General features: G+C 44.4%; 2 protein-coding genes across 2 annotated transcripts; one reads left to right on the top strand and one right to left on the bottom strand.

Annotated features, from left to right (window-relative positions):
- The first annotated feature begins 897 nt into the window (after positions 1–897).
- LOC108261390 (DNA replication ATP-dependent helicase/nuclease DNA2) lies at positions 898–16,119 on the top strand. The gene is made up of 8 exons (XM_053679057.1): positions 898–1,148; positions 1,461–1,577; positions 1,692–1,801; positions 2,009–2,107; positions 2,227–2,396; positions 6,135–6,197; positions 6,696–6,889; positions 15,445–16,119. The coding sequence occupies exons 1-8, from the start codon at positions 898–900 to the stop codon at positions 15,458–15,460; spliced, it is 1,020 nt and encodes a 339-aa protein (XP_053535032.1). The 3' UTR covers positions 15,461–16,119.
- LOC108263388 (phenazine biosynthesis-like domain-containing protein 2) lies at positions 15,978–21,235 on the bottom strand. The gene is made up of 9 exons (XM_017464120.3): positions 21,049–21,235; positions 20,853–20,952; positions 20,366–20,464; positions 20,172–20,281; positions 18,336–18,365; positions 18,108–18,196; positions 17,649–17,824; positions 17,214–17,276; positions 15,978–16,458 (listed from the first exon to the last, which is right to left on the bottom strand). The coding sequence occupies exons 1-9, from the start codon at positions 21,130–21,132 to the stop codon at positions 16,346–16,348; spliced, it is 864 nt and encodes a 287-aa protein (XP_017319609.1). The 5' UTR covers positions 21,133–21,235; the 3' UTR covers positions 15,978–16,345.
- Positions 21,236–24,704: the final 3,469 nt, after the last annotated feature.

Here is a 24,704-nt window from a genome sequence, read left to right as displayed (position 1 = left end):
GGTGTTCCCAAGTCATATTAAAAATTCGTTCATTTTGAACAACACATCACTAGTGTGAACATTCTCGTTGATAGCCACTGGGGCGTTAAACGGACCGTTTTTCGCGCTGTGAATATCATCCCGGTGTGAACAGGCACTTACATTGTTTACTAATGATGCTGAGTGTGCCCATTGTTGATTTGATGTCATTTGCTAAACTCAGGAGCATTAACAGTCATGTACTCAGAGCGTGAGCTTTGAACCTCTGTCTGTGTTTGTAGTCCTTCCTGTATTTACACATCAGTTCATCTACCTGAACACACAACTCACAGTGAGCTGGCATTTTTCTTGCTTTACTTTCTTACATACTTTTTTGGTTTGCTCCAACAGGACATTGAGGAGAACATTTGGTCTCCGAGGTTTGGTCTGAAGGGAAAAATTGACATGACTGCAGGGGTAAGGATCCACCGGCGAGGCAGGAAGCATGTAGACAAGATTATACCATTGGAGCTGAAGACAGGCAAGGAGTCTAACTCCACTGAGCATCGTAGCCAGGTAAAAGACTGAGGAGAACCTTGCTGAACATGCTTATCTGTCTAGGCATGTGTTTAGTCAGAATAGATGTAATAGTAGTACCGACCCATACACATTATGCAAAGCTCATACAATATCTGAAAGTATTCAACTGCCAGAATGACATCCATAAATCAAAGTAAGAGAGACCGAGGGAATACTGTAATCGTTATGGATATATCAAAAATAAATTTGTCAATCGAGAGGAGGGAAAATAATATAACATTATAATACTATTTAGACTTTCTTCCAATGTAGAACTATATAGACATTTGGAAATACACTCTGAAAGACAAGATCTACAGAAAAGTGACAGCTGCTGCATTAAACTAACCAATCAGTTAAATGTCTCTGCTGTCCCTCAGGGAGAAGAATGTTGGCTGTGTTGGGAACATGGTATTGGCAGGCAGGATGACTGCTCTCTCTGGTGGTGTTTATGTGCATCACTTTAAGCGCAGGCAAGGAGAGCATGTACTCATCATACTGCTAGTCGGGGACAGAGAGGTGATCAGTGACCAGGACTCCAGGTTCATTGGTATAGCTGCTGGATACGTCACCGAGATCACAAACACAGGAGTGACATGTTCTTTGGATAAGTAAGTCACAATCTAGTTTACGTTGCCCACTTTTCTTTTCTTTTTTTTTTTTTAGATTAGCTTAAATCTCATTATTATACTCTCAGGGGTGTTTTTGTTCAAGGTAGATGTCTATATTAAACCATTCATATATGTTTGGTATCATTTGACTCGTTACTTAAATTCCCCAATCCTCTAACTAGCAGTGCTCCGGCCCACCTAGAACTATCGTCTCCATGTACACCTGTCCAGAATTTCTTACCTTCATTTTGAGAAAAGTGCATTATAAATTAAACCTGCTGTTAACACAGTGACCATTTTTCACTGTTTTAGAAATCTCTCTAAGAATTCTTCAGATATGGTATTCCGTCTGGGTCAAGATGAGGGCACTGGAGGCTTGAGCACTCATCTTGGAAACCTCTCCATGCTGATGGAGAACTCGCCAAATAGGTCTGTATTCTTATACACTGATTCGGCGGTGTTATTTTTAAGGATAATAACTGCATTCCTGGCTTGATGTCTACTGATCAGTCATGGTTCTGACTGTGTTGCTCTGTCTGACAGTGAAAGGCTGAGGCAGCTCATTGTGGAGTTTAAGCCTCCTCAGTTCATCGATAGCCTCAGCAGTGTGCTGCCCCGAGAGGCCAAGGACACTGTAGCCAACATTCTGAAAGGTGTCTTAGTTTATATTCTTTCATGACTTGGGCTTGGTCCATAGTCTGTTGTTATTGCTATTTTTAAGCAACCTCTGTGTTTCACCATAATTACCACCGATCACTGTTTTTACCATAGATTTGCCAGAGCGATTAAGCTGCTCCTTATTTGGGATGATATTCGTATACTGTCAGACATTGTCATACGTGTCATATTTTGCTCCTTAGGGCGCAACAAACCTCAAAAGCAGGCCATGAAAAAGGTACTGTTGTCCAGAGACTACACGCTTATAGTTGGAATGGCTGGCACTGGGAAAACTACCACCAACATGTACTCTGATAAGAATAAGAGGCATAATCTATAAATCCTATCAAATCTGTGTTTATATCTTGTTTATGAGAATAGTATCCTCATGATGTGACATTCGGTACCTTTTACATATCTGTTTGCTCTTCCGAGCGTATTCTGCACGCCTGTGGCTTCAGCGTGCTCCTGACCAGCTATACTCATTCAGCAGTAGACAACATTTTGCTGAAGCTGAAGAAGTTTAAGGTAGGCTTCCTGCGCCTGGGCCGAGCTCAGAAAGTGCACTGTGACATCTTGCCCTTCACCGAGGTGTCACGTATCGTGACAGAGCGGAGATAGGACGGATGCAATTGCAGTATGAACAGTCGTTTATTTTAAAAGAGAGACAGGCAGGCATATCCAAAATGTGATCCAAAACAGGCGAAGGTCAGACGATCGGCAAACAGGCATACACAGGGTTAAACATGAATCATGATCAGCGTCTAAACTGCTAGCAGCTGAGGGCAATACAGACACACGTGAAATCCCAGCCAATGACAGAACAGGGAGGAGATATGACAGAAACATAAACAAAACACATGTGTCCAGATGTCACTACTGTCAACAATGGAAAAGCAGGTGCTCGCGCAGTCGCGCTTAGAGCACGCTGCTTCAAGGGGGAATCATGACAGAACCCCCCCCCAAAGGCACTCCTCCCGGAGTGCCATGAGTCATCCCATTTCATTGGCGGCCCCGGCCCCCTGTACTGAATGTCCCAAGCAGGAAACCGCACGGTGTTCTTGGCGGTGCAGGGAAGCGGCGCGACGTCCCTGGCTGAACAGGGAGGCAGAGTGACGACCACAGCTCAGCAGGCAGGCTGAGTGAAGTCCTCGGCGGAGCATAAAGGCAGAGCGACGACCTCGGCGGAGCAGGGAAGCAGAGTGACATTCACAGCAGGGCAGGCAGACTGAGCGAAGTCCTCGGCGGAGCATGAAGGCAGAGCGACATCCTCGGCAGAGCAGGAAAGCAGAGTGACGTCCTCGGCTGAACAGGGAAACAGAGTGCTGTACTCAGCAGAGCAGGGAAGCAGGGCGACGTCCTTGTCGGAGCATGAAAGTGGAGCGACGACCACAGCCGGGCAGGCAGGCTGAGCGAAGTCCTCGGCGGAGCATGAAAGCGGAGCGACGACCACAGCCGGGCAGGCAGGCTGAGCAACAACCTCGGCGGAGCATGAAGGCAGAGCAACATCCTCGGCGGAGCAGGAAAGCAGAGCGACATCCTCGGCTGAACAGAAAAACAGAGTGCTGTACTCAGCAGAGCAGGGAAGCAGGGTGACGTCCTCATCAGAGCATGAAAGCGGAGTGACGACCACAGCTGGGCAGGCAGGCTGAGGGAAGTCCTCGGCGGAGCATGAAAGCAGAGCGACGACCACAGCCGGGCAGGCAGGCTGAGCAACGACCTTGGCGGAGCATGAAGGCAGAGCGACATCCTCGGCGGAGCATGAAAGCGGAGTGACGTCCCCGGCTGAACTGGAGGGCAGAGCGACATCCTCGGCTGAGCAGGAAGGCAAAGCGACATCCTCGGCTGAGCAGGAAGGCAGAACGACGTACTCAGCGGAGCCTGCAAGCTGAACTTGGCTGGTCATGTCAGCAGACTGGGATGTGAGCAGAGCTTGGTTGTCCGTGTCAACAGACACTTGGTTGTCCGTGTCAGCAGACTCGGACATGAGCAGAACTTGGCTGTGCGTGTCAGCAGACTCGGGCTTGAACAGAACTTGGCTGTGCGTGTCAGCAGACCCGGACATGAGCGGAACTTGGCTGTGCGTGTCAGCAGACTCGGGCGTGAGCAGAACTTGGCTCTGCATGTCAGCATACTCGGGCGTGCGCAGAACTTGGCTGTGCGTGTCAGCAGACTCGGGCATGAGCAGAACTTGGCTGTGCGTGTCAGCAGACTCTGGCGTGGGATGAACTTGGGCGACCGGGTCGGTAGACTTGGGCGTGGGCTGAACTTGGGCGACCGGGTCGGTAGACTCGGGCTTGAGCAGAACGTGGTCGGCCATGTCGTTAGACTTGGGCGTGGGCAGAACTTGGTCGGCCATATCAGTAGACTCAGGCGTGAGCAGAACTTGGTCGGCCATATCAATAGACTTGGGCTTGAGCAGAACTTGGTTGGCTGTATCAGTAAACTTGGATGTGAGCAGAACGTGGTCGGCCATGTCAGTAGACTTGGGCAACCGCTGAACTTAGGCGACCAGGTCGGTAGACTCGGGCTTGAGCAGAACATGGTCGGCCGTGTCGTTAGACTTGGGCGTGGGCAGAACTTGGTCGGCCGTATACCCAGTAGACTTGGGTGTGACATCAGGAACTTGAGACTTGACCTGGACTTCAGAGACTGGAGACTGGACTTGGACCTCAGGGACTTGAGACTTGGCTTGGACTTGGACCTCAGGGACTTGAGATTTGACTTGGATTTCAGAGACTTGAGACTTGACTTGGATTTCAGAGACTTGAGGCTTGGACCTCAGGGACTTGAGACTTGACTTAGACCTCAGGGACTTGAGACTTGACTTGGACTTCAGAGACTAGAGACTTGACTTGGACTTGGACCTCAGGGACTTGAGACTTGACTTGGATTTCAGAGACTTGAGACCTGACTTGGACTTCAGAGACTTGAGACTTGACTTGGACTTCAGAGACTGGAGACTGGACTTGGACCTCAGGGTTGAGCTCTGGTGCTGGAGCCTCCCTGTTGACCTCTAGCTGGAGCTCGGCAGGTGAGCCCACCTTGTGGGTCTCAGGTTCGAGTTCTGAGGTTGCCAGGTTAACCTGCGGCTGGGGCTCTGATGCTGGGGCCACCCTGTTGACCTCTAGCTGGAGCTTGGCAGGTGAGCCCACCTCGTGGGTCTCAGGTTCGAGCTCAGAGGTCGCCAGGTTAACCTCCGGCTGGGGCTCTGATGCTGGAGCCTCCCTGTTGACCTCTAGCTGGAGCTCGGCAGGTGAGCCCACCTCATGGGTCTCAGGTTCGAGCTCAGAGGTCGCCAGGTTAACCTCCGGCTGGGGCTCTGCATGAGCTTGCCTGTAGTAGTGGGTAAACAGCAGGGCAGGTATGCCTGCCAGACTTACCCCCCCCGAAAAGTTGTTCTCGACCCTCGCCTCCGGACTCCCGAACCACATCATGAACTCCCCCACAAACTGTTCTACACTGTCCAGGTTCCTACAGTGCTTATCCAGTTGGAGCTGCACCCACTGACGGGCCGGTCCAAAGAACTGGGACCACATGAATCGGAGCCATTGCTTCTCCTCTGGCTTAGGGTCTAACAGGCTGGAGAAATAGAATTGACAGTCTACCAGAAATATTCTGGGGCACCAAAAAATCCGTCAAATGGATCAGGAAGCTCCATAATTGTCCATTGTGGGAATTGGATTGAGTCCATAGCGGGGACGGTTGGCGTCGACTTCCGGGTTCTGCGTTTTCTCCGTTCTCCTGCTGCATCCATGTTTAGGCGGAAGATTCTGTCACGTATCGTGACGTAGTGGAGATAGGACGGATGTAATTGCAGTATGAACAGTTGTTTATTTTAAAAGAGAGACAGGCAGGCAAATCCAAAACGTGATCCAAAACAGGCGAAGGTCAGGCGATCGGCAAACAGGCATACACAGGGTTAAACATGAATCAAGGTCGTGGTCACGGAAAACAGGGTCGATAAACAAAACTAGAAACATGAACTATGACGAGGAACTGGGAGGGGATAATCCAGCGTGAACTAACTCTAAACATGGAACGTGACTATGACTACTAAACGAACTAATCTAACTCTACAATAATCTTCCGCCGTGTGCTGGGAGGCGCGCGGTATATATGGGGACATGATCAGCGTCTAAACTGCTAGCAGCTGAGGGCAATACAGACACATGTGAAATCCCAGCCAATGACAGAACAGGGAGGAGACATGACAGAAACATAAACTAAACACACGTGTCCAGATGTCACTACTGTCAACAATGAAAAGCAGGTGCTCGCGCATTCGCGCTTAGAGCACGCTGCTTCAAGGGGGAATCATGACACGAGGAGCAGAATCGGACCAAGGGAATCAACACCCTTGAGCAGCTGGAGGATCTCTATAACCAAGAGGTACACATAATGCAGGCTAAGAGCAGGCTAGAGCAAAAAATCTGAAAAAGCCTGTATGTGCTCATGTCTCTTTTAAGTAAAACATAATATATCGTCCATTTTGATGAATTGATTTACTTTTCTGGGAAAAAAAACCCCAACTTCCTGCTTAATGTATGTTGCCAAACTGTTGCACTTATACCCATCTTAACACACACGCTGTTTTAAATTAGTACAGTTGCTTTAATATCTTGTTTGTGTAACTCTGTATGTTGTGAACGCATTAAAATATGCAATACGTCTCTGACCTTTGGGATATTGCTAAATGTGCAACCTTAAAGGATAGGTGGAGTGTAGTTGACTCAAATGGGGGAAAATGATTGCGGTTTTACTTACGCTTGTTTGGGACAGGATAACATTCCTTTCTAGAAGGTCAGTGAGATGAGGTGCTGTACTTTATTTGTAAATGTGTTACCTAAAAGCAGAGCTCTCATCCTTCTCTCATCCTTCTCTCATCAGCTTGTTGTAGCCACTACATGTATGGGTGTGAAGCACCCAATCTTCAGCCGACGGCGCTTTGATTTCTGCATTGTGGATGAGGCGTCTCAGATCAGCCAGCCTGTGTGCTTAGGACCACTCTTCTATGCCCAGCGGTTTGTTCTTGTAGGGGATCACCAGCAGCTGCCCCCCATTGTCCAAAATGCTGAGGCCAGGTACTGTTTATAATTTTCACATAAAGACAGTGCATGTAATTGTTTAGAGTAGAATACAAACAGCTTTATTGTCCACGTGTGTTTTCACACAGGAGGAATTTGTTTCTGGCTTACAGGTGCTTCTGATACTTGCATTCAGTGCCACACACAGTGGGGTACAACATGTAGTAAGGAATTGTATTAAAGTGGAAAAAAGAACAGAATAAAAGGATATAGTAAATAAAGACAAATATAACAAATACACAGTATAGACAGTATTACATATGTCCAACAGGTATGTAAAAAAACAAAACAAAAAACACATGTGAACCAGTCGATTACAAAGGAGCAGCAATATATTGCCCAACAATTCCACTAAAAATAAAATTATTGTCCGTATTAACTGTTCATGAGGGAGATAAAAACACTGTGGCTGCATCCGAATATCCCTACTACCCTACTATACTGTAGGTGTAAAGCAGTGTGCCAAAGGAGTTGTATGTTTTTGAATTCTAAGTATTCATAAAACAGTAGGCAAGAAATACCCGGATGACCTACTGCTTCCGGAGATATTCTGCAGTATGGAAGCAATGGACACTGTGCTGTCCCATAAGGCAATGAGACTGGCACTGGAAGTGCTGTCCGAATAAAAAATGGTGGAATGCAACTTGACGGCTCTTTTTAAATTGTAGGTCACATGACAATGCCAACATGGCAGATGTAGTACATCCGGATTGTATTCATACTACACACTTGTTGTGATTGGTATGTACTGCGTCACTGGCAGAGCAGTAGGTACTGAATCAAACGCATTAGGTACTGTCACAGTACATGATTTCGAACACAGCCAATGTTTTTGTGCCTTGTTGTTTTAGTGCAGAGTGCTCTATAGCGCCTACCGGGGGGAGAATTTCAGTGAGGTTATGGCTTGGGTGTGTCGGATCTTTTTTCTTTCCACTTCCTGACACTGGAGCAGTACAAGTCCTGTAGAGTGGGCAGGGTGATCCTCTCAGCAGTCTTAACAGTCTGTTGAAGCCTTCTTTTTTTCTGATTTGGTGGCTGAACCAACCTAGACAGTTATTGAATTGCAAATGTGCAAATTTTATATTAGCAAATGTAACATTTAATAACAGCTACAGTCATGTGAAAAAATAACTACACCCCATGGAAACTGTTGGCTTTGTTGACATATTTGGGCAAGCAAACATTTGACCGCTTTTGAAACAGTGACTATTAATGAAGTTGATATGCTTGAACAAAACCAAAGGGAAAATGAGCTTTTTCAATAATTTATTCATTAAAAACATCAATAGATGTGATATTTTGTGGAAAAAGTAAGTACACCCTTGGTCTCAGAAGCTAGTATTGCCCCCTTTAGCAGAAATAACTTCTTGTAGGCGTTTTGCATATTTGTCCACCAGTCTCTGACATCGGATTGCTGAAATTTGTGACCACACTTCCATGCAGTATTCTTTCAGTTGCAAGATGTTCAAAGATTTTCTCACGTGTACTGCCTGTTTCCAATCCCCCCACAACATTTCAATGGGATTCAAAACTGGGCTTTGCACTCTTTGACATGATGCAGAATCATAGTTGAATCAATGTTTGCAAGCTCTCCAGTCCCTGAGGCAGCGAAGCAATCCGAAACCATAACATTTCCACCACCATGCTTCACAGTTGGTATGAGGTGTTTTGACTGAAAAGCTGTCTTTGGTCATCACCAAACACGTCTGCTATTACTGTGGCCAAACAACTCTATCTTTGATTTGTCTGTCCAGAGTGCTTTATTCTAAAATGCCTGGTCTTTTCCTATATGCTCACTGGCAAACTGTAGTCTTGCTCTTCTTTTTAGACAGCAAAGGCTTTTTCCTGGAACGACTCTCATGCGGGTCAAATTTGTGCAATCTCTTTCTGATTATAGAAGCATGCACTTTGGTACCAACAGTTGCAAGGCGTACTAGCAGAAACTGTGATGAAATTTTGTGGTTCTTGGAGCTTTTTGTATCAGTCGTTTGAAATCTGTGCGACTTGTAGATGATTTTCCTTACAGTGGAATGATGTAACTTCAAATAACTTGGAGATCGTTTTAAATCCCTTGCAAGCCTCATTGGCATCCACAACCTTTTTTTCTGAAGGCCTTATAGAACTCTTTAGATCTTGGCATGATGACACCACACACCTCAATACCAAAGGGAACACCTGACACTAGATATGAGAGGGGTATAAATAAGACAGGTTCTAATCACTGGCACCCTCAACACGTGACTCTAATTTTATGGATTTGAAGGTGTGATAAATATAGGGGTGTACTCACTTTTTTCCATGTAACTCACCTGTTTGTTTTTTTGTTCAATTAAATTGTCCAGATTACTACAAAATGTCAATTCGATGTGTCATTTGATAGAATGTATCACCTTTATTAATAAGCCTAGCCCTGTGTATGCCTGTTTGCCGATTGTCTGAACTTTGCATGTTACTGGATTACGTTTGTGGATCACGTTTTGGATATGTCTGCCTGTCTCTCTCTTAAATAAAACTGTTATCCTGCGCTTGTTACTTCAAGATACGTGACAGAATATTCCGCCGAAACATGGATGCAGCAGGAGAACAGAGAAAATGCAGAACCCGGAAGTCGACGCCAACCGTCCCGCTATGGACTCAGTCCAATTCCCACAATGGACATTTATGGAGCTTCCTGATCCATTTGACGGATTTTTCGGTGCTCCGGAATATTTTCTGGTAGACTGTCAATTCTATTTCTCCAGCCTGTTAGACCCTAAGCCAGAGGAGAAGCAATGGCTCCGATTCATGTGGTGCCAGTTCTTTGGGTGCAGCTCCAACTGGATAAGCACTGTAGGAACCTGGACAGTGTAGAACAGTTTGTGGGGGAGTTCATGATGCGGTTCGGGAGTCCGGAGGTGAGGGTCGAGCTAGAACAACTTTTGGGGGGTAAGTCTGGCAGGCAAACCTGCCCTGCCGTTTACCCACTACTACAGGCAAGCTCATGCAGAGCCCCAGCCGCAGGTTAACCTGGTGACCACTAAGCTCGAACCTCAGACTCACGAGGTGGGCTCACCTGCCGAGCTCCAGCTAGAGATCAACAGGGAGGCCCCAGCACCAGAGCTCCAGCCTGAGGTTCAGGAGTCAGTCTCAGCTCCACAGATACACTGTAAAGCCCAGCTACTGTCCCAAGTGTCTGTTAACATGGCCGACCAAGTTCTGCTCAAGCCCAAGTCTACTGACACGGCCCACCAAGTTCTGCTCGAGCCCAAATAAGCCGACATGATCGACCAAGCCCTGCTCACGTCCGAGTCGGCCAACACGGCCGACCAAGCCCTGCTCACGTTCGAGTCCGCCGACATGGCCGACCAAGCCCTGCTCACGCCTGAGTCCGCCGACACTGACGGCCGAGTTCTCCTCACGGCCGAGTCCGCCGACAAGGACCGCCGAGTTCTGCTCACGGCCGAGTCCACCAACAAGGACCGCCGAGTTCTGCTCACGGCTGAGTCCGCCGACAAGGACCGCCGAGTTCTGCTCACGGCCGAGTCCGCCGACAAGGACGGCCGAGTTCTGCTCACGGCCGAGTTCTGCTCACGGCCGAGTCCGCCGACAAGGACGGCCGAGTTCTGCTCACGGTCGAGTCCGCCGACAAGGACGGCCAAGTTCTGCACACGCCCGAGTCAGCCGACAAGGACAGCCGAGTTCTGTACACACCTAAGTTTGCTGAAACGGACAACTAAGCTCTGCTCACGTCCATGTCTGCTGACATGCACAACCAAGTATCTGTTGACATGGACAACCAAGCTCTGCTCACGTCCCAGTCTGCTGACATGACCAGCCAAGTTCAGCCTGCAGGCTTTGCTGAGTACATCGCTCTGCTTTTCTGCTCAGCCGAGGACGTCGCTCTGCTTTCCTGCTCAGCCGAGGACGTCACTCTGCTTTCCTACTCAACCAAGGACGTCACTCCGCTTTCTTGTTCTGCTGGGAACTTCGCTCCGCTTTCCTGTTCCACTGCAGAAGTCCCTCTGTTTCCCTGCACTGCTGCATACGTCGCTCTGTTTCCCTGCACTGTTGCGTACTTCGTTCTGCCCTCCTGTTCAGCCGAGGATGTCGCTCTGCCCTCCTGTTCAGCCGAGGACGTCGCTCTGCGCTTCTGTTCAGCCGAGGACGTCGCTCTGCTTTCCTGTTCAGCCGAGGACTTCGCGCTGCCCTCCTGTCCAGCCGAGGACGTCGCGCTGCCCTCCTGTTCAGCCGAGGACGTCGCTCTGCTCTCCTGTTCAGCCGAGGACGTCGCTCTGCCCTCCTGTTCAGCCGAGGACGTCGCTCTGCCCTCCTGTTCAGCCGAGGACGTCGCTCTGCTTCCCTGTTCAGCCGAGGACGTCGCTCTACCCTCCTGTTCAGCCGAGGACGTCGCTCTGCCCTCCTGTTCAGCCGAGGACGTCGCTCTGCTTCCCTGTCCAGTCGAGGACGTCGCTCTGCCCTCCTGTCCAGCCGAGGACGTTGCGCTGCCCTCCTGTCCAGCCGAGGACATCGCTCTGCCCTCCTGTCCAGCAGAGGACGTCGCGCTGCCCTCCTGTTCAGCCGAGGATGTCGCTCTGCTCTCCTGTTCAGCCGAGGATGTCGCTCTGCCCTCCTGTTCAGCCGAGGACGTCGCTCTGCCCTCCTGTTCAGCCGAGGACGTCGCTCTGCCCTCCTGTTCAGCCAAGGACGTCGCTCTGCTTCCCTGCTCCACCGAGGACGTCGCTCTGCCTTCCTCTTCAGCCGAGGACATCCCTCTACCTTTCTCTTCAGCCGAGGTTGTCGCTCTGCCTTCCTGCTCCGCCGAGGACGCAGCTATGCTTTCCTGTTCTGCTGAGAACTTCGCTCTGCCTTCCTGTTCAGCCGAGCACTTCGCTCTGCCTTCCCGTTCAGCCGAGAACTTCGCTCTGCCTTCCCGTTCAGCCGAGAACTTCGCTCTGCCTTCCCGTTCGGCTGAGAACTTCGCTCTGCCTTCCCGTTCGGCCGAGGACGTCGCTCTGCTTCCCTGCTCTGCTGAGGACGTCGCTCTGCTTCCCTGCTCCGACGGGGATGTCGCTCCAATTTCCTGTTCAGCCGGAGATGTCGCTCCGCTTTCATGTTCCGCTGAGGACATCACTATGCCTTCATGCATCGCCGAGGATGTCGCTCTGCTTTCCTGCTCTGCTGTGAACTTCGCTCTGCTTTCCTGTTCCGCCGAGGACGTCGCTCTGCTTTCATGTCCCGCCAAGGACGATGCTCTGCTTTACTGCACTGCGGAGCCCGTCGCTCTGCTTTCCTGCTCTGCTGTGTATGTCACTCTGCTTTTTTGTTTCGCCAAGAACGCCGTGCGGTCTTGTGGCTCTGCTTGGGACATTCTGCCCAGGGGGCTGGGGCCGTCAATGGAGATGGATGTTTCATGGCACTCCGGGAGGAGTGCCTTTGGGGGGAGCTCTGTCACGAGTTCCCCTTTAAGCAGCGCGCTGTGGAGCATGTGAGCGCACGTGCACGAGCAGGTGCGCGAGCATGTGCTTTTCCCTGGTTGACAATCGTGACATTTCGACATGTGCATTTGTTTATGTTTCTGTTATGTCTCCTCCCCGTTCTGTTATTGGTTATGGTTTCACGTGTGTCTGAATTGTCCTCAGCCGTCAGCCATTACTAATCTGATTAGGTTTGTATATATACAGTGAGGGAAAAAAGTATTTGATCCCCTGCTGATTTTGTACGTTTGCCCACTGACAAAGAAATGATCAGTCTATAATTTTAATGGTAGATTTATTTGAACAGTGAGAGACAGAATAACAACAAGAAAATCCAGAAAAACGCATGTCAAAAATGTTATAAATTGATTTGCATTTTAATGAGGGAAATAAGTATTTGACCCCTCTGCAAAACATGACTTAGTACTTGGTGCAAAAACCCTTGTTGGCAATCACAGAGGTCAGACGTTTCTTGTAGTTGGCCACCAGGTTTGCACACATCTCAGGAGGGATTTTGTCCCACTCCTCTTTGCAGATCTTGTCCAAGTCATTAAGGTTTCGAGGCTGACGTTTGGCAACTCGAACCTTCAGCTCCCTCCACAGATTTTCTATGGGATTAAGGTCTGGAGACTGGCTAGGCCACTCCAGGACCTCAATGTGCTTCTTCTTGAGCCATTCCTTTGTTGCCTTGGCCGTGTGTTTTGGGTCATTGTCATGCTGGAATACCCATCCACGAGCCATTTTCAATGCCCTGGCTGAGGGAAGGAGGTTCTCACCCAAGATTTGACGGTACATGGCCCCGTCCATCGTCCCTTTGATGCAGTGAAGTTGTCCTGTCCCCTTAGCAGAAAAACACCCCCAAAGCATAATGTTTCCACCTCCATGTTTGACGGTGGGGATGGTGTTCTTGGGGTCATAGGCAGCATTCCTCCTCCTCCAAACACGGCGAGTTGAGTTGATGCCAAAGAGCTCCATTTTGGTCTCATCTGACCACAACACTTAAACCCAGTTGTCCCCTGAACCATGCAGATGTTCACTGGCAAACTTCAGCGGGCATGTATATGTGCTTTCTTGAGCAGCAGACCTTGCGAGCGCTGCAGGATTTCAGTCCTTCACGGCGTAGTGTGTTACCAATTGTTTTCTTGGTGACTATGGTCCCAGCTGCCTTGAGATCATTGACAAGATCCTCCCGTGTAGTTCTGGGCTGATTCCTCACTGTTCTCATGATCACTGCAACTCCACGAGGTGAGATCTTGCATGGAGCCCCAGGTCGAGGGAGATTGACAGTTCTATTGTGTTTCTTCCATTTGCGAATAATCGCACCAACTGTTGTCACCTTCTCACCAAGCTGCTTGGCAATGGTCTTGTAGCCCATTCCAGACTTGTGTAGGTCTACAATCTTGTCCCTGACATCCTTGGAGAGCTCTTTGGTCTTGGCCATGGTGGAGAGTTTGGAATCTGATTGATTGATTGCTTCTGTGGACAGGTGTCTTTTATACAGGTAACATGCTGAGATTAGGAGCACTCCCTTTAACAGTGTGCTCCTAATCTCAGCTCGTCACCTGTATAAAAGACACCTGGGAGCCAGAAATCTTTCTGATTGAGAGGGGGTCAAATACTTATTTCCCTCATTAAAATGCAAATCAATTTATAACATTTTTGACATGCGTTTTTCTGAATTTTTTTGTTGTTATTCTGTCTCTCACTGTTCAAATAAACCTACCATTAAAATTATAGACTGATCATTTCTTTGTCAGTGGGCAAACGTACAAAATCAGCAGGGGATGAAATACTTCTTTCCCTCACTGTATACCGCACGCCTCCCAGCACACAGCGCGGAATATAACGATAGATAAGAAATATTAGAGTAGTTTAGAATAGAGAAGAAACTACGATAGATAACCATAGTCATAGTCCTTGTCATGTTTCATGTTTAGGTTCGTTAGTTTAGTTCATGCTGGTTTCTCCGCTACCAGTCCCTCGCTGTAGCTTATTTTAGTTATCAAACACTGTCTGACAATGACTAATAACAAGTGCCAAGGTGCACTCCTAAATATGCGCACACACACACACCTTATTCTCTGAATGCAAGCGTTAGTTTAAATTCACTGATATGGTGGCAGGCCAAAAAGATTTATTAAAAGCATGAACATTTGAATAATTATTTGTGACATTAGGCTACATTTAGCTGACAGGACACGGGCTGAATGGCGATGCATGGTGGCCCATTAGGAGGTAGTTTATAACACTGCAATGCGTTAGCTTTCGCTAACATTACATGGAGCATAACGTTAGCTGGTTTCATGGCTACAATGCCAGCTGCCTCAAACAAACATAAAATAGGACCGTCTTTCAGATGCTTTGCCAAATTCCAGGTGTTTCCTCGCTTTGTTTGAAATGAACGATAGCTTCGGTTGCACACCGGTAACAACAGGCCCAACACTTGCAAAATGAAGTGTGGAAACCAGATGCAATGCCAATCAGGTGGCAAGCAGATATGAACCGTCCTAGACGGACTCCTGGAAACTGGAATTTGGGGAAACGGAAAGTCACTTCACTGGCAGGGCAACGGTCTGAGTTAGTATGTTAGATGGAAAAGTATGGACTAGATTAATTTGGCCTTACATTCACACACAGTAAGGGCTCTGGTATCCCACCAAAATTAGTTTCTGGTTACACCACTGTCAGCACAATTTGCTTCTGAATCAGTTTTAGACGTGATGTGACTTGCATCCAGTGCAGCACACAGGCATTGATTTTAACCTGAGTTTCAGACCACGGTCAAGCTGTAGCAGAACACCAAGTGCATGTATATACGGCGGTTTACAGTAACTGCCCTTTAGATGGCTACACTATGTATCTGCTGCGAGTCCTGGATTGTGTGAAAAATTTGAGCAGTAATGTATAATGGGCAATTTTGGTATTATTTTTGACATATTCACACACTTGCTCTAGTCAGTCAGTGTCTCTCTCTATCTATCCCTCCCCCTCTCTCTCTCTATCTCTCTCTTTTTATCTCTCTATTTATCTCTCTCTCGGTGTGTGTGTGTGTGTGTGTGTGTGTGTGTGTGTGTGTGTGTGTGTGTGTGTGTGTGTTAGCTGGGAGAGCTGCTGAAAGACTGGAGAAGGCTGAATGTGGCCATTACCAGAGCCAAGCATAAGCTACTGATGCTGGGATCGGCTCCTACGCTGCGTCTCTATGCTCCACTGGAGAAACTTCTCACTCACATGCAGCAGGAGAACATGATATCCTTTACACGTGGCTCTGCTTTTTTTAGTCACTCAGGGTCTTCTTTAATATATACTGTACCATCCAGTACATGGTAAAGTTAAAATGGAGAAGGTCTAGTTATCATCGTTATGTAGGCTGACTTGTAACTGATGGTTAAATAACCATTTAAAGTAGCAGTTTGTAGTATTTAGAATAATTTTGGAATGGTTTCATTGAAATGACAAACCTTCCTCTTCCCTCCTGCCAATGCCACCACTCATTGAAATCTGCCTAAGGTGGGACGGAGCTAATTTCGAGCCCAGGAGAAAAAAGTCAACAGAATTCTTAAATGAAGAAACTAGTGTGAATGGTTTTGTATATTATTGTAAATAACACTTTTTTGTATGTAATTCTTACCTCATTTTAGTGTTTTCACATGCTTTTATTCAGATGAAAAATCTTTTATTTTTATTTTTTTACAGATATTCTGAGCCAAGTATTTTGTATGTAAATAGTCTTGTAGATTTTTTTGTGTTTTTTCCTGTAATAAAGTTATTTAAGTACTTCTTTTCTAACTTTGTCATGACTAAACTATTAGACCACTCTGTAAAACACCTGTTCTTACAGCACCACAAACATTTCCTATGATTAATTACCAGATTAGCTTGCTGGAATAAAATACATCAGTAAAATTGTCAGTGTACAAAATTAGTTATACATTACTACTGATTAGCAGTGTACCATATAATATGGCGAAATGTTTTCATAGTGAGCTCTATAGCAATCTCTCTAGAGTTTGAGGATTCCATGAAGGAGGACCACGGCTCGGCCAGCGATGTCAACTCTGTTGTCTCCTCTCAGTTCCAACTCGAGCTCGCCGCCACGGCTGGAGCACTGGTAGGCTGCCACACAAACAAAAGACAAAGCATGCAGAGCTGTGAATAATTTGGAGCAGTGTTGTTTTGTCAGTTATACCCTATTAATCCTAAGAAAAATCTTAATGCCTTCTATCTCTGCATGTCTGAAATGAGCTATAATTGAACTCTTTATTATGAATTTCTGTCCAAAATTAAAAATTTATTTTGATTCTCAAAGGGATTGTTATATGTATCTTTCTATTTTATTTGCCTTTGCTCGGGGATTAATATATTTTTTAAATTATCAATCAGGAATGATTGAGGTTTTATTATTAGCTGTTTCTTATGGTTCATTCATATTAATTAATGTGATACACTCTCAGCAGCACCTAATAGCTAAGCATTACACTATGCACTGCATGTGTTTTTATAGAGAGCACAGAAGTGGGTGGGATTTATAGATTGGTGTTCCGTACAGGGTGTTTGTGACCAGTGTTCTTGGGATAGGTTCTGATTCAACCATGACTTTGACCAGGAAAAAATGCTTGCACATTTCAATGAATGAATCTATATTATTTAATTGAGGGGCCTAAATATAAATAGAAATATGTTTACAATTTATAATTTGTACATAGTGGTGGAGTTTGTGTCCCCATCATTTTAATATTTTGTTATTTTAGGGAATTAAATTGATAAAGGAGTCATCAGAAAACAACTGAACTATTCATAAAGATGATGTGTATGAAAATGTTTCAGTTTTTGGTAGACTAAAAGGCAGATAAGATTTTAGGCATCATTACCTAACATTTTCTTCTTTCCCAGTTTCTCAGACCAGTAAGCAGCGAGGACGGTATGTGAAGAGCCTTCAGGAAATAAAGAAAAATTCAGAATGTCAGGTAGCTGTTCTGACCAGTGCAAATAGGGACCATTAGAAAGAAGGCATTTTTAAATCAAAGTAGACTAGCAATGTGTAGCATTATAAAAAATTTCATTATGTAATGTTAAATGTTCTCAAAGTGTTGAATAACTATTACATAAGGACTAATTTGCATTTTGTGCAATATTTAAAACAAAACTAGTTTATATACTCTTGCAAAGAAAAGACATGTTTATGTAATGAGATATGGAGCCTGTGGGGATGATGTTATGCATGCTGGGGACAGTTAGTGGACAGGGACAGGATTTTGTCCCTGTGTCACTCTCTATTAGCAGTAGTGTGAGGGGTAGGGGTTTACCAGTCACTGGATCTTCAGGGACTCCGACCCATGGTGCAAAGTTACGGGAGTAAAAGTCATATCCTGGCTGTGAGGTTGGTGCTCCTTTCACTGTGATGATGAGACTTATAATCCTTCCACTATCTTCACTTTTCAGCAGAGACTCACTCACCGGATTCAGGGAAGTAAGCACGGACCTTCAAGCAAAGTTAAATTCTGGATTATGTCTACTTCAAATGATGACGTATGGACAGTTTTGGAAATAGAATAACCTACGTTTGAAGAACAAACATGCAAATTGCAAACTTTATCAGTATGATTCATCAGTTGATGAATAAATATGCAGTTTTTCTAGCCAAATAGTTTCATAATCAAAATAATTTCATGTCAAGATTTAAACAGATTATATTATACGATGTATTAAGGTGAACAGACTTGTAATTTAGAGTTCTCTTTTCATTGTTTAATAGTCTCCTGTACCTGTCACATGTATCATGCAAACGCACTAGCAGTTTCTTTGTGGTTTTACAGTAACACACCTCTTGAATAGGCAATTCTCCCACAGCAGCCTAGAAATTTTAGGAAAATAACCATAGGAATCTGAACTGGATTTTTTGCAGGTACTTTCAAAACAAAAAAACAACTTCTGTGTGAGACTACAAGTCTGAGTTTGCTGATTATGTTAAAAGTTATAAAAAGTAAACTTACCTTAAGAATGTCATTAAATTTCTTTCTGTCCTACGTGTAAAATATAAACACATGGAAAATATCATCAAACATATAAATGGATAGTTTAAGATTACATAAAAAGAATGCACCGATGTATCGGGCAATAATTGGTGTATGTGCATGTATACAGTTTCCTCCACGAATATTGGCACCCTTGGTAAAAATTAGCAAAGAAGGCTGTAAATTATTATTTTTTTTTTTTATTGTTTAACCATTTGATCTTTTGTTAAAAAAATTTCACAAAAATACTCTGCTCTCATGGATATCAAACAAATGCAAACACAACACAGCTTTAACAAACAAGTCTTTGTTAAATATAGGTGTGCAACAATTATTGGCACCCGTTTCGTCAATACTTTGTGCTACCTCCCTTTGCCAAGATAACAGCTCTGAGTCTTCTCCTATAATGCCTGATGGGGGTGGAGTATGGTAAGGGATATGAGGCCATTGCTCCATACAGAATCTCTCCAGATCCTTCACATTTCAAGGTCCATGCTGGTGGACTCTCCTCTTCAGTTCATCCCACAGGTTTACTATGTGGTTCAAGTCAGAGCACAGGGATGGCTATGGCAGGACCTTGATTTTGTGGTCAGTAAACCATTTTTGTGTTGATTTTGATGTATGTTTTGGATCATTGTCTGGCTGGAAGATCTAACCATGGCCCATTTTAAACTTTCTGACAGAGGCAGTCAGGATTTCATTTAATATCTGTTAATATTTGATAGAGTCCATGATGCCAAGAACTGAAGATGCTTGAGTTGGTTTTTTGATGAGAGTAGAGCCATTTTTCTTGAAGCCCTTCCAAACAACTTGTGGTGATGTAGGTGACTTCGGATTGTAATTTTGGAGACTTTCTGTAGTTCTCCAGAGGAACCTCTGCAATTCTCCAGCTGTGATCTTTGGAGATTTTTTGACTTGAACCACCCTCTTCACAGTGCGTTGAGACAATATAGACACATGTACAATTCCAGGTGTGTTCATAACTTTTCAATTTGCAGATGTACTTAGAGGAAAAAAAGGCTCTTGCAATTATCTAACTGTATTAATGTGCACACTGTTCTCACTGTCAGGAAGAAAGGAAAAATTGCAATGTGTTGGCTACTGGGCCTTCTGTCATACATTCTAACAGAAAAGTCACAGAACAATTAACATCTGTCCGCAGACTACATTTGGCCATGGGGCTGGACTTTGGACACCCCTGCTTTAAGGTAAAATAGACCCTGACCTCAGTGCTCTACAGTACTCCTAGTACAGTCTGGCTGGCATTCTTCTCCAGGCTTTCTCCACACAGTGTCTACCATCAGATTAATCTAGGTTACTTTTGAACTCATCTGAAAGCTTTTGGACCTTACCTGTTTCTGGAATTCCTCTTCTCAGGTGCAATACTTGCAACTTTTTCTTACTTGTTATTTCTTATAAAACAAACTTTTGCTAATCCAACAAATATAATTGCCTTGTAAACAGACATTGCTAATCCCTTCCTTAGAACTTGCTTTTATTGCTATTTTGGTACTGATCCTAAGACAATTTATAGAATACATGCAGTAAATTAGCTTCATAGGTACAGATGACAACATAAACTATGGAGCATGTTCCAATTAGGAATGCAAGTAGCCTAGATTAGACCCAAGTGTCTAAATACTGTTTTGTTCTTACTCAAATGAGTTGTATCATGTTTTATCAAGCGTCAGTCTAATGATCTTATTTCTTGGTTTGGATATTTTGCTGTGTTTTATTTTTGAAACAAATATAATGGTTGAAATAACCTAAAGTGTCGAAGTACTTTTTGGCATTTCTATATTTGAGTGACTGTACCTGGACTTCTGGTTTATTGAGAGGGAAGTCCATCACTAATGATTCACCTCGCTGCTGCACCAGCAGCTCTCCGCTCAGAGTCTCAAAGGTAACCACAGAGTTGGTGTTTTCTGAGAAATAATACAGCTTTTCTATAGTTGAATTCATCATTGCTGCATGTTATTTTTAAACTATTAGAAATAAACTACTTTTACCTTTCTTGTAAAAGAGCACTGCTGCTGAAGCTAGTGTCGCATGGCCACAAAGGTTGATCTCATGTGTAGGGGTGAACCAGCGTAAGCCAAACCTTGCTCCTGTAAAAGACCATTTATTATATAGATTACAAAATCATTTTTGTGTATAAGGGTATTCTGAATTTGAATATACTCTGGAAAATGCTGGTAATAGCTGTTCTTTTGCAAAAGTTACATGTTTGTCTGCTTCAACAACTACCCTTAGCCATTTAAAATTATTTTCTGAGTATGAGGTCAGAATTTGTCCTTGATAATCAATCACACACACACACACACACACACACACACACACACACACACACACACACACACCTCAGATGTGGTTATGCATAAATTATGTGATTAACCTGGTTGAAAAAAACAATCTCATACACATCTGTAAAATGTTATACATATGAAATCTTAAATGAATTGCATTCAGTCTTGAGTTCAGTGCAGAGTTGAGTACCTGAACTAAAATCCTCTGTTGGTTTCAGTTTAGTGATGAATGCCGTCTCAGACAAGTTCATTTCAGCTGCTATTTTCTGATAGAGCTCCACTTTCAGTTCCTGGATATGTTATAAACATTGCATGGTAAATCCTAATGCCTAATGGATTGTAGTCTAGTTTGTTTATTCTGTTATGCAACATGCTAAATGACTTACATTCTCTAAAAGACAAACTGCCGCAGGGTTTCCTTTAAATGGCAAATTAGTAAATGCATCAACAGTATATATTGGAATCTCCATTAGTGATCCTGAGTGTCCCTAAGAGTCCTGTATTAGAATTTGTAGATAGATTGGTCATCAACACCAGTAGAAAGCAGATTTTGTGCTGGCAGAATAATATTCAACTTGGACTTTGAGCTTGGTGTGTTGCAGTGTTGCATCATTTTAAAGGGACAGTGTTGTGTATAAAAATTGCATGAAATAAACGCGAGGGAGACCAAGTATGATTAACATGTAAGTTTATTAAGGTTCACAGACTAAGTATGAACAGCATGTAATTTTATTGAGAATTCATAGAACTGGTGGGAGTGTAATCCTGAGGGGAGCGGTAGGGAGAAAACAGATAATAAAATGGGGTGCGTCCTGGGGACGTGGGATAGCCAGCCGAGGTGTACTGAGAAGAGTACTCGGGACTGGCAGGTGAGAAAAGGGGAGAATGGTCAGAGCCCAAATCAGAGAAGGTGACATCATCCTTAGACTGAAAGTTGTAGGGAGGGTCAGGCAGAGGATCTGTCTGTGTAGAGGCGTCAATACACACATTCGCGGGGCGGATTCTGTATCTGAGAGGTGGGGGGAACCCTGCATTTTCAGAGGGGGTGCGAAGAACGTCAAGTAGCATAGTGATGTCAGCAGTGAGATGCGCGAGCTGATAGTGAGTGTTCAGATCCGAATCCAGCCAATCCAGCCCCTCCAGTAAATGGGAGAAGGAAAAGTGACGGGCACCTAGACACACAGAAGCGAATAAACGGTATTAGGCGGATATTGATGAATTGGATTCACACTTTAAGATTAACACTATGATTTATTATTTACAGAGAAATATAAGAGCTGAGGAGTGCAGGCTGAGAAACACACACACACACACACACACACAGAGGCACACTCTCACACAGTCAAGGGCAGGCATGCAGACATACACACACACACACACACACACACACACAGAGGCACACACACAGTCAAGGGCAGGCATGCAGACATAACACACACACACACACACACACACACACACACACACACACACACACACAGAGGCCTGTGCCGCCAGAAGGAAAGCAGAACATTATAACTTTATAAGAATAATAAAAGGATATATAAGAAGATTAATAAAAGAAATAAAATAAAAGAACATTATAACTTTATAAGAATAATAAAAGGAGTATTAAGATATTATAAGGATAATATAATGATATTATGAAGTATGGAGTACAGTAAAACACTTGCAAGCAGTATAACCATATATGAAACAGAAATATAGAGCAAATATGAAAGGAGAAAGCATTATAAACCAGAAATACAGGAAAATGTGAAAGAAACTTACTCATAATGCACTTCAAGGTGGGGAGGATTCTTGTCTCACAAGAAAAAGTCAGGAGTAACTTGGACGAAGGCTTTAAATTTTAAGAGAGAACCAAGATGGGCCGTTTATAAGGGAAGTTGAGTCAAGGTGCACCTGCAAGATAACCGTCAATGGGAATGGCTAGGGCCGCGAGATAACTGTCAATGAAAACAGTGGACCCCGTGAGACCAAGGTCTCTCCGAATTGTTGAGTCTCATACCTATTGGTATTATGGGAAAGCTTTTTCGAAAACCTAATGGTGTTCGGGGAAGGGACTTTCTAAAGCATAATGGTATTATGGGAAGGTTCTTTCTGAACATATTGGTGTTAGGGGAAAGCTCTGTTAGTTTGGGTGTAGAAAATGTATAAATAAGGGAGCTTCAGCTCCAGGTGTGAGATCACTTCTGAGAATTCTCATTGGTGTGGATCTTGTGTGGTGGAACGGAACCAATAAATCTGGAACCTTGCTTCTTCTCACTCACAGCTTGTGTCTTATTTTGTGTCTTATACCTCCAACTGGGTTTGCAGATGTGAGTATTTGCTTCTACGTTGAATTTTTAAGTGTCTGCGGGTAATAGGCTAAATTTGAGCCAGCAACAGCTACATGTAATTTTATAAATCTAGAATTAACTTTTGTTTTATACTCTTTCTGTAACCTGAATATCCTTTCTGTATTTCTAGAGTGATTTCCTTCTATATATAGGGCAAGGGTGGACTGAAATGTGTTTTATTTGGAGCCACATGTAATTTAACAATAAATAAATAAATAAATAAATAAGCAATGAAGCTAGACACCACATATTTTTGGACGGGTGCTCATGCAACATCACAAGGTAGCTGAACCCACTGAGGAATCCAAGAGTATTAAACTCCCTAGTATACAGTATGAGCTCACATGCAGGAATGAATGTGTGTGCTTGGTGCTCTACAATGAGCTGGTATCCCATCCAGGGTGAATTCCAGCCTCACACGAAGTGTTCCCAGGATTGGCTCCAGATTCACCATGAATCAATAAAAATTGGTTACTGTAGTTGAATGACGTATTCTATTTACACACTTTTTGTGAACTGGTTAAAGCATGTATGCACGTTTGTGAAATGTAAGGTATTTGGTGATTTGGCCACTGCAGCAAATACTTCTTTAAAGCTAAATCCTTAAAATTCTAATTTTAAACAATATGCTCTTTTTTTTTTTTTTTTTTTTTTTTTTTTTTTTAAATAAGTAATTATTTGAATTATGTAAAAGTCACAGCAATGCAATTTACATACTTATGGGAAGACCCAGATCAAATTTTTAGGGGGAGGGGGTGGGTATAAGGCAACTGTTGTTGTGTCCAAAAATGTTAATGTTCCTGCAAATTGAGGAGGTGTTGACTATGAATAGTCTTTTTATTTCTTTTTTTGTGTCAATATCATAATACAGTGATGCAATAATGGGGCACTTAGTTATTTGAATAAGAGGTCAAAAATACTGATATGGGGGAAAATAGGTGGGGGAAATAGGTGTTGAACGTGTCAACATTTATTTCCAGTAAATATATTTGCTATGAGGTTATTCACATGAAATTTTCACCAGACTTTGGTATTAACTCAAGAAATCCAAACATTAAAGTCCATAAATGATGTTATGTGTAATAAAGTGGAATGACACAGGAAAAAAGTATTGAACACGCTAACTGAAATTTATTTAATACTTAGTGGAGAAGCCTTTGTTTGTAATGACTTCTTCAAGACGCTTCCTGTATGGAAAAATTAAATCGGCCACAGTATTCATGTTACGAAACGTAGATGGAGACAAGCGCGGGCGAGCAGAGAGATGACGCGAGATTGAACACAAAACGAGAATCGAATTGGGACAGAGCAGGTAAGCTATGTATCAGGGCATAGGCAAAAGCGTAGTGAGAGACGAGCGTTAAGTCGAGCACCAGGGAAACACTTCTATGAAGATTGGCTTGGTAAACAAACAGAGACGAGGCTGCTGAGCGGTTACTTCGCAAGCGGCTAATGCTAGGGAGGCCCTTATATAACCTTAGGTGTTTGCAGGTGTTCGTAATTAGAACTCCGGCAAACTCGAGTGCGGGTATGACTGGGAAGTGTGGTCCTCCTCCGCCATGTTCCTGGGCGGCACTACACATTGTGAGCTGCCGCAACGATTTCTCCGTGTCGTAACAATTCAGGTGTGATTTTGGCCCATTCGTCTAAACATATTGCTTTGAAATCTTGTTCAATTGGATACAAGTCAGGTGATTGACTGT

Source organism: Ictalurus punctatus, chromosome 3, assembly GCF_001660625.3.
Source record: "Ictalurus punctatus breed USDA103 chromosome 3, Coco_2.0, whole genome shotgun sequence".
Classification (NCBI taxonomy): domain Eukaryota; kingdom Metazoa; phylum Chordata; class Actinopteri; order Siluriformes; family Ictaluridae; genus Ictalurus; species Ictalurus punctatus.
The sequence above is the reverse complement of the archived record's forward strand: the minus strand, read 5'-3'. Positions and strand labels throughout refer to the sequence as shown.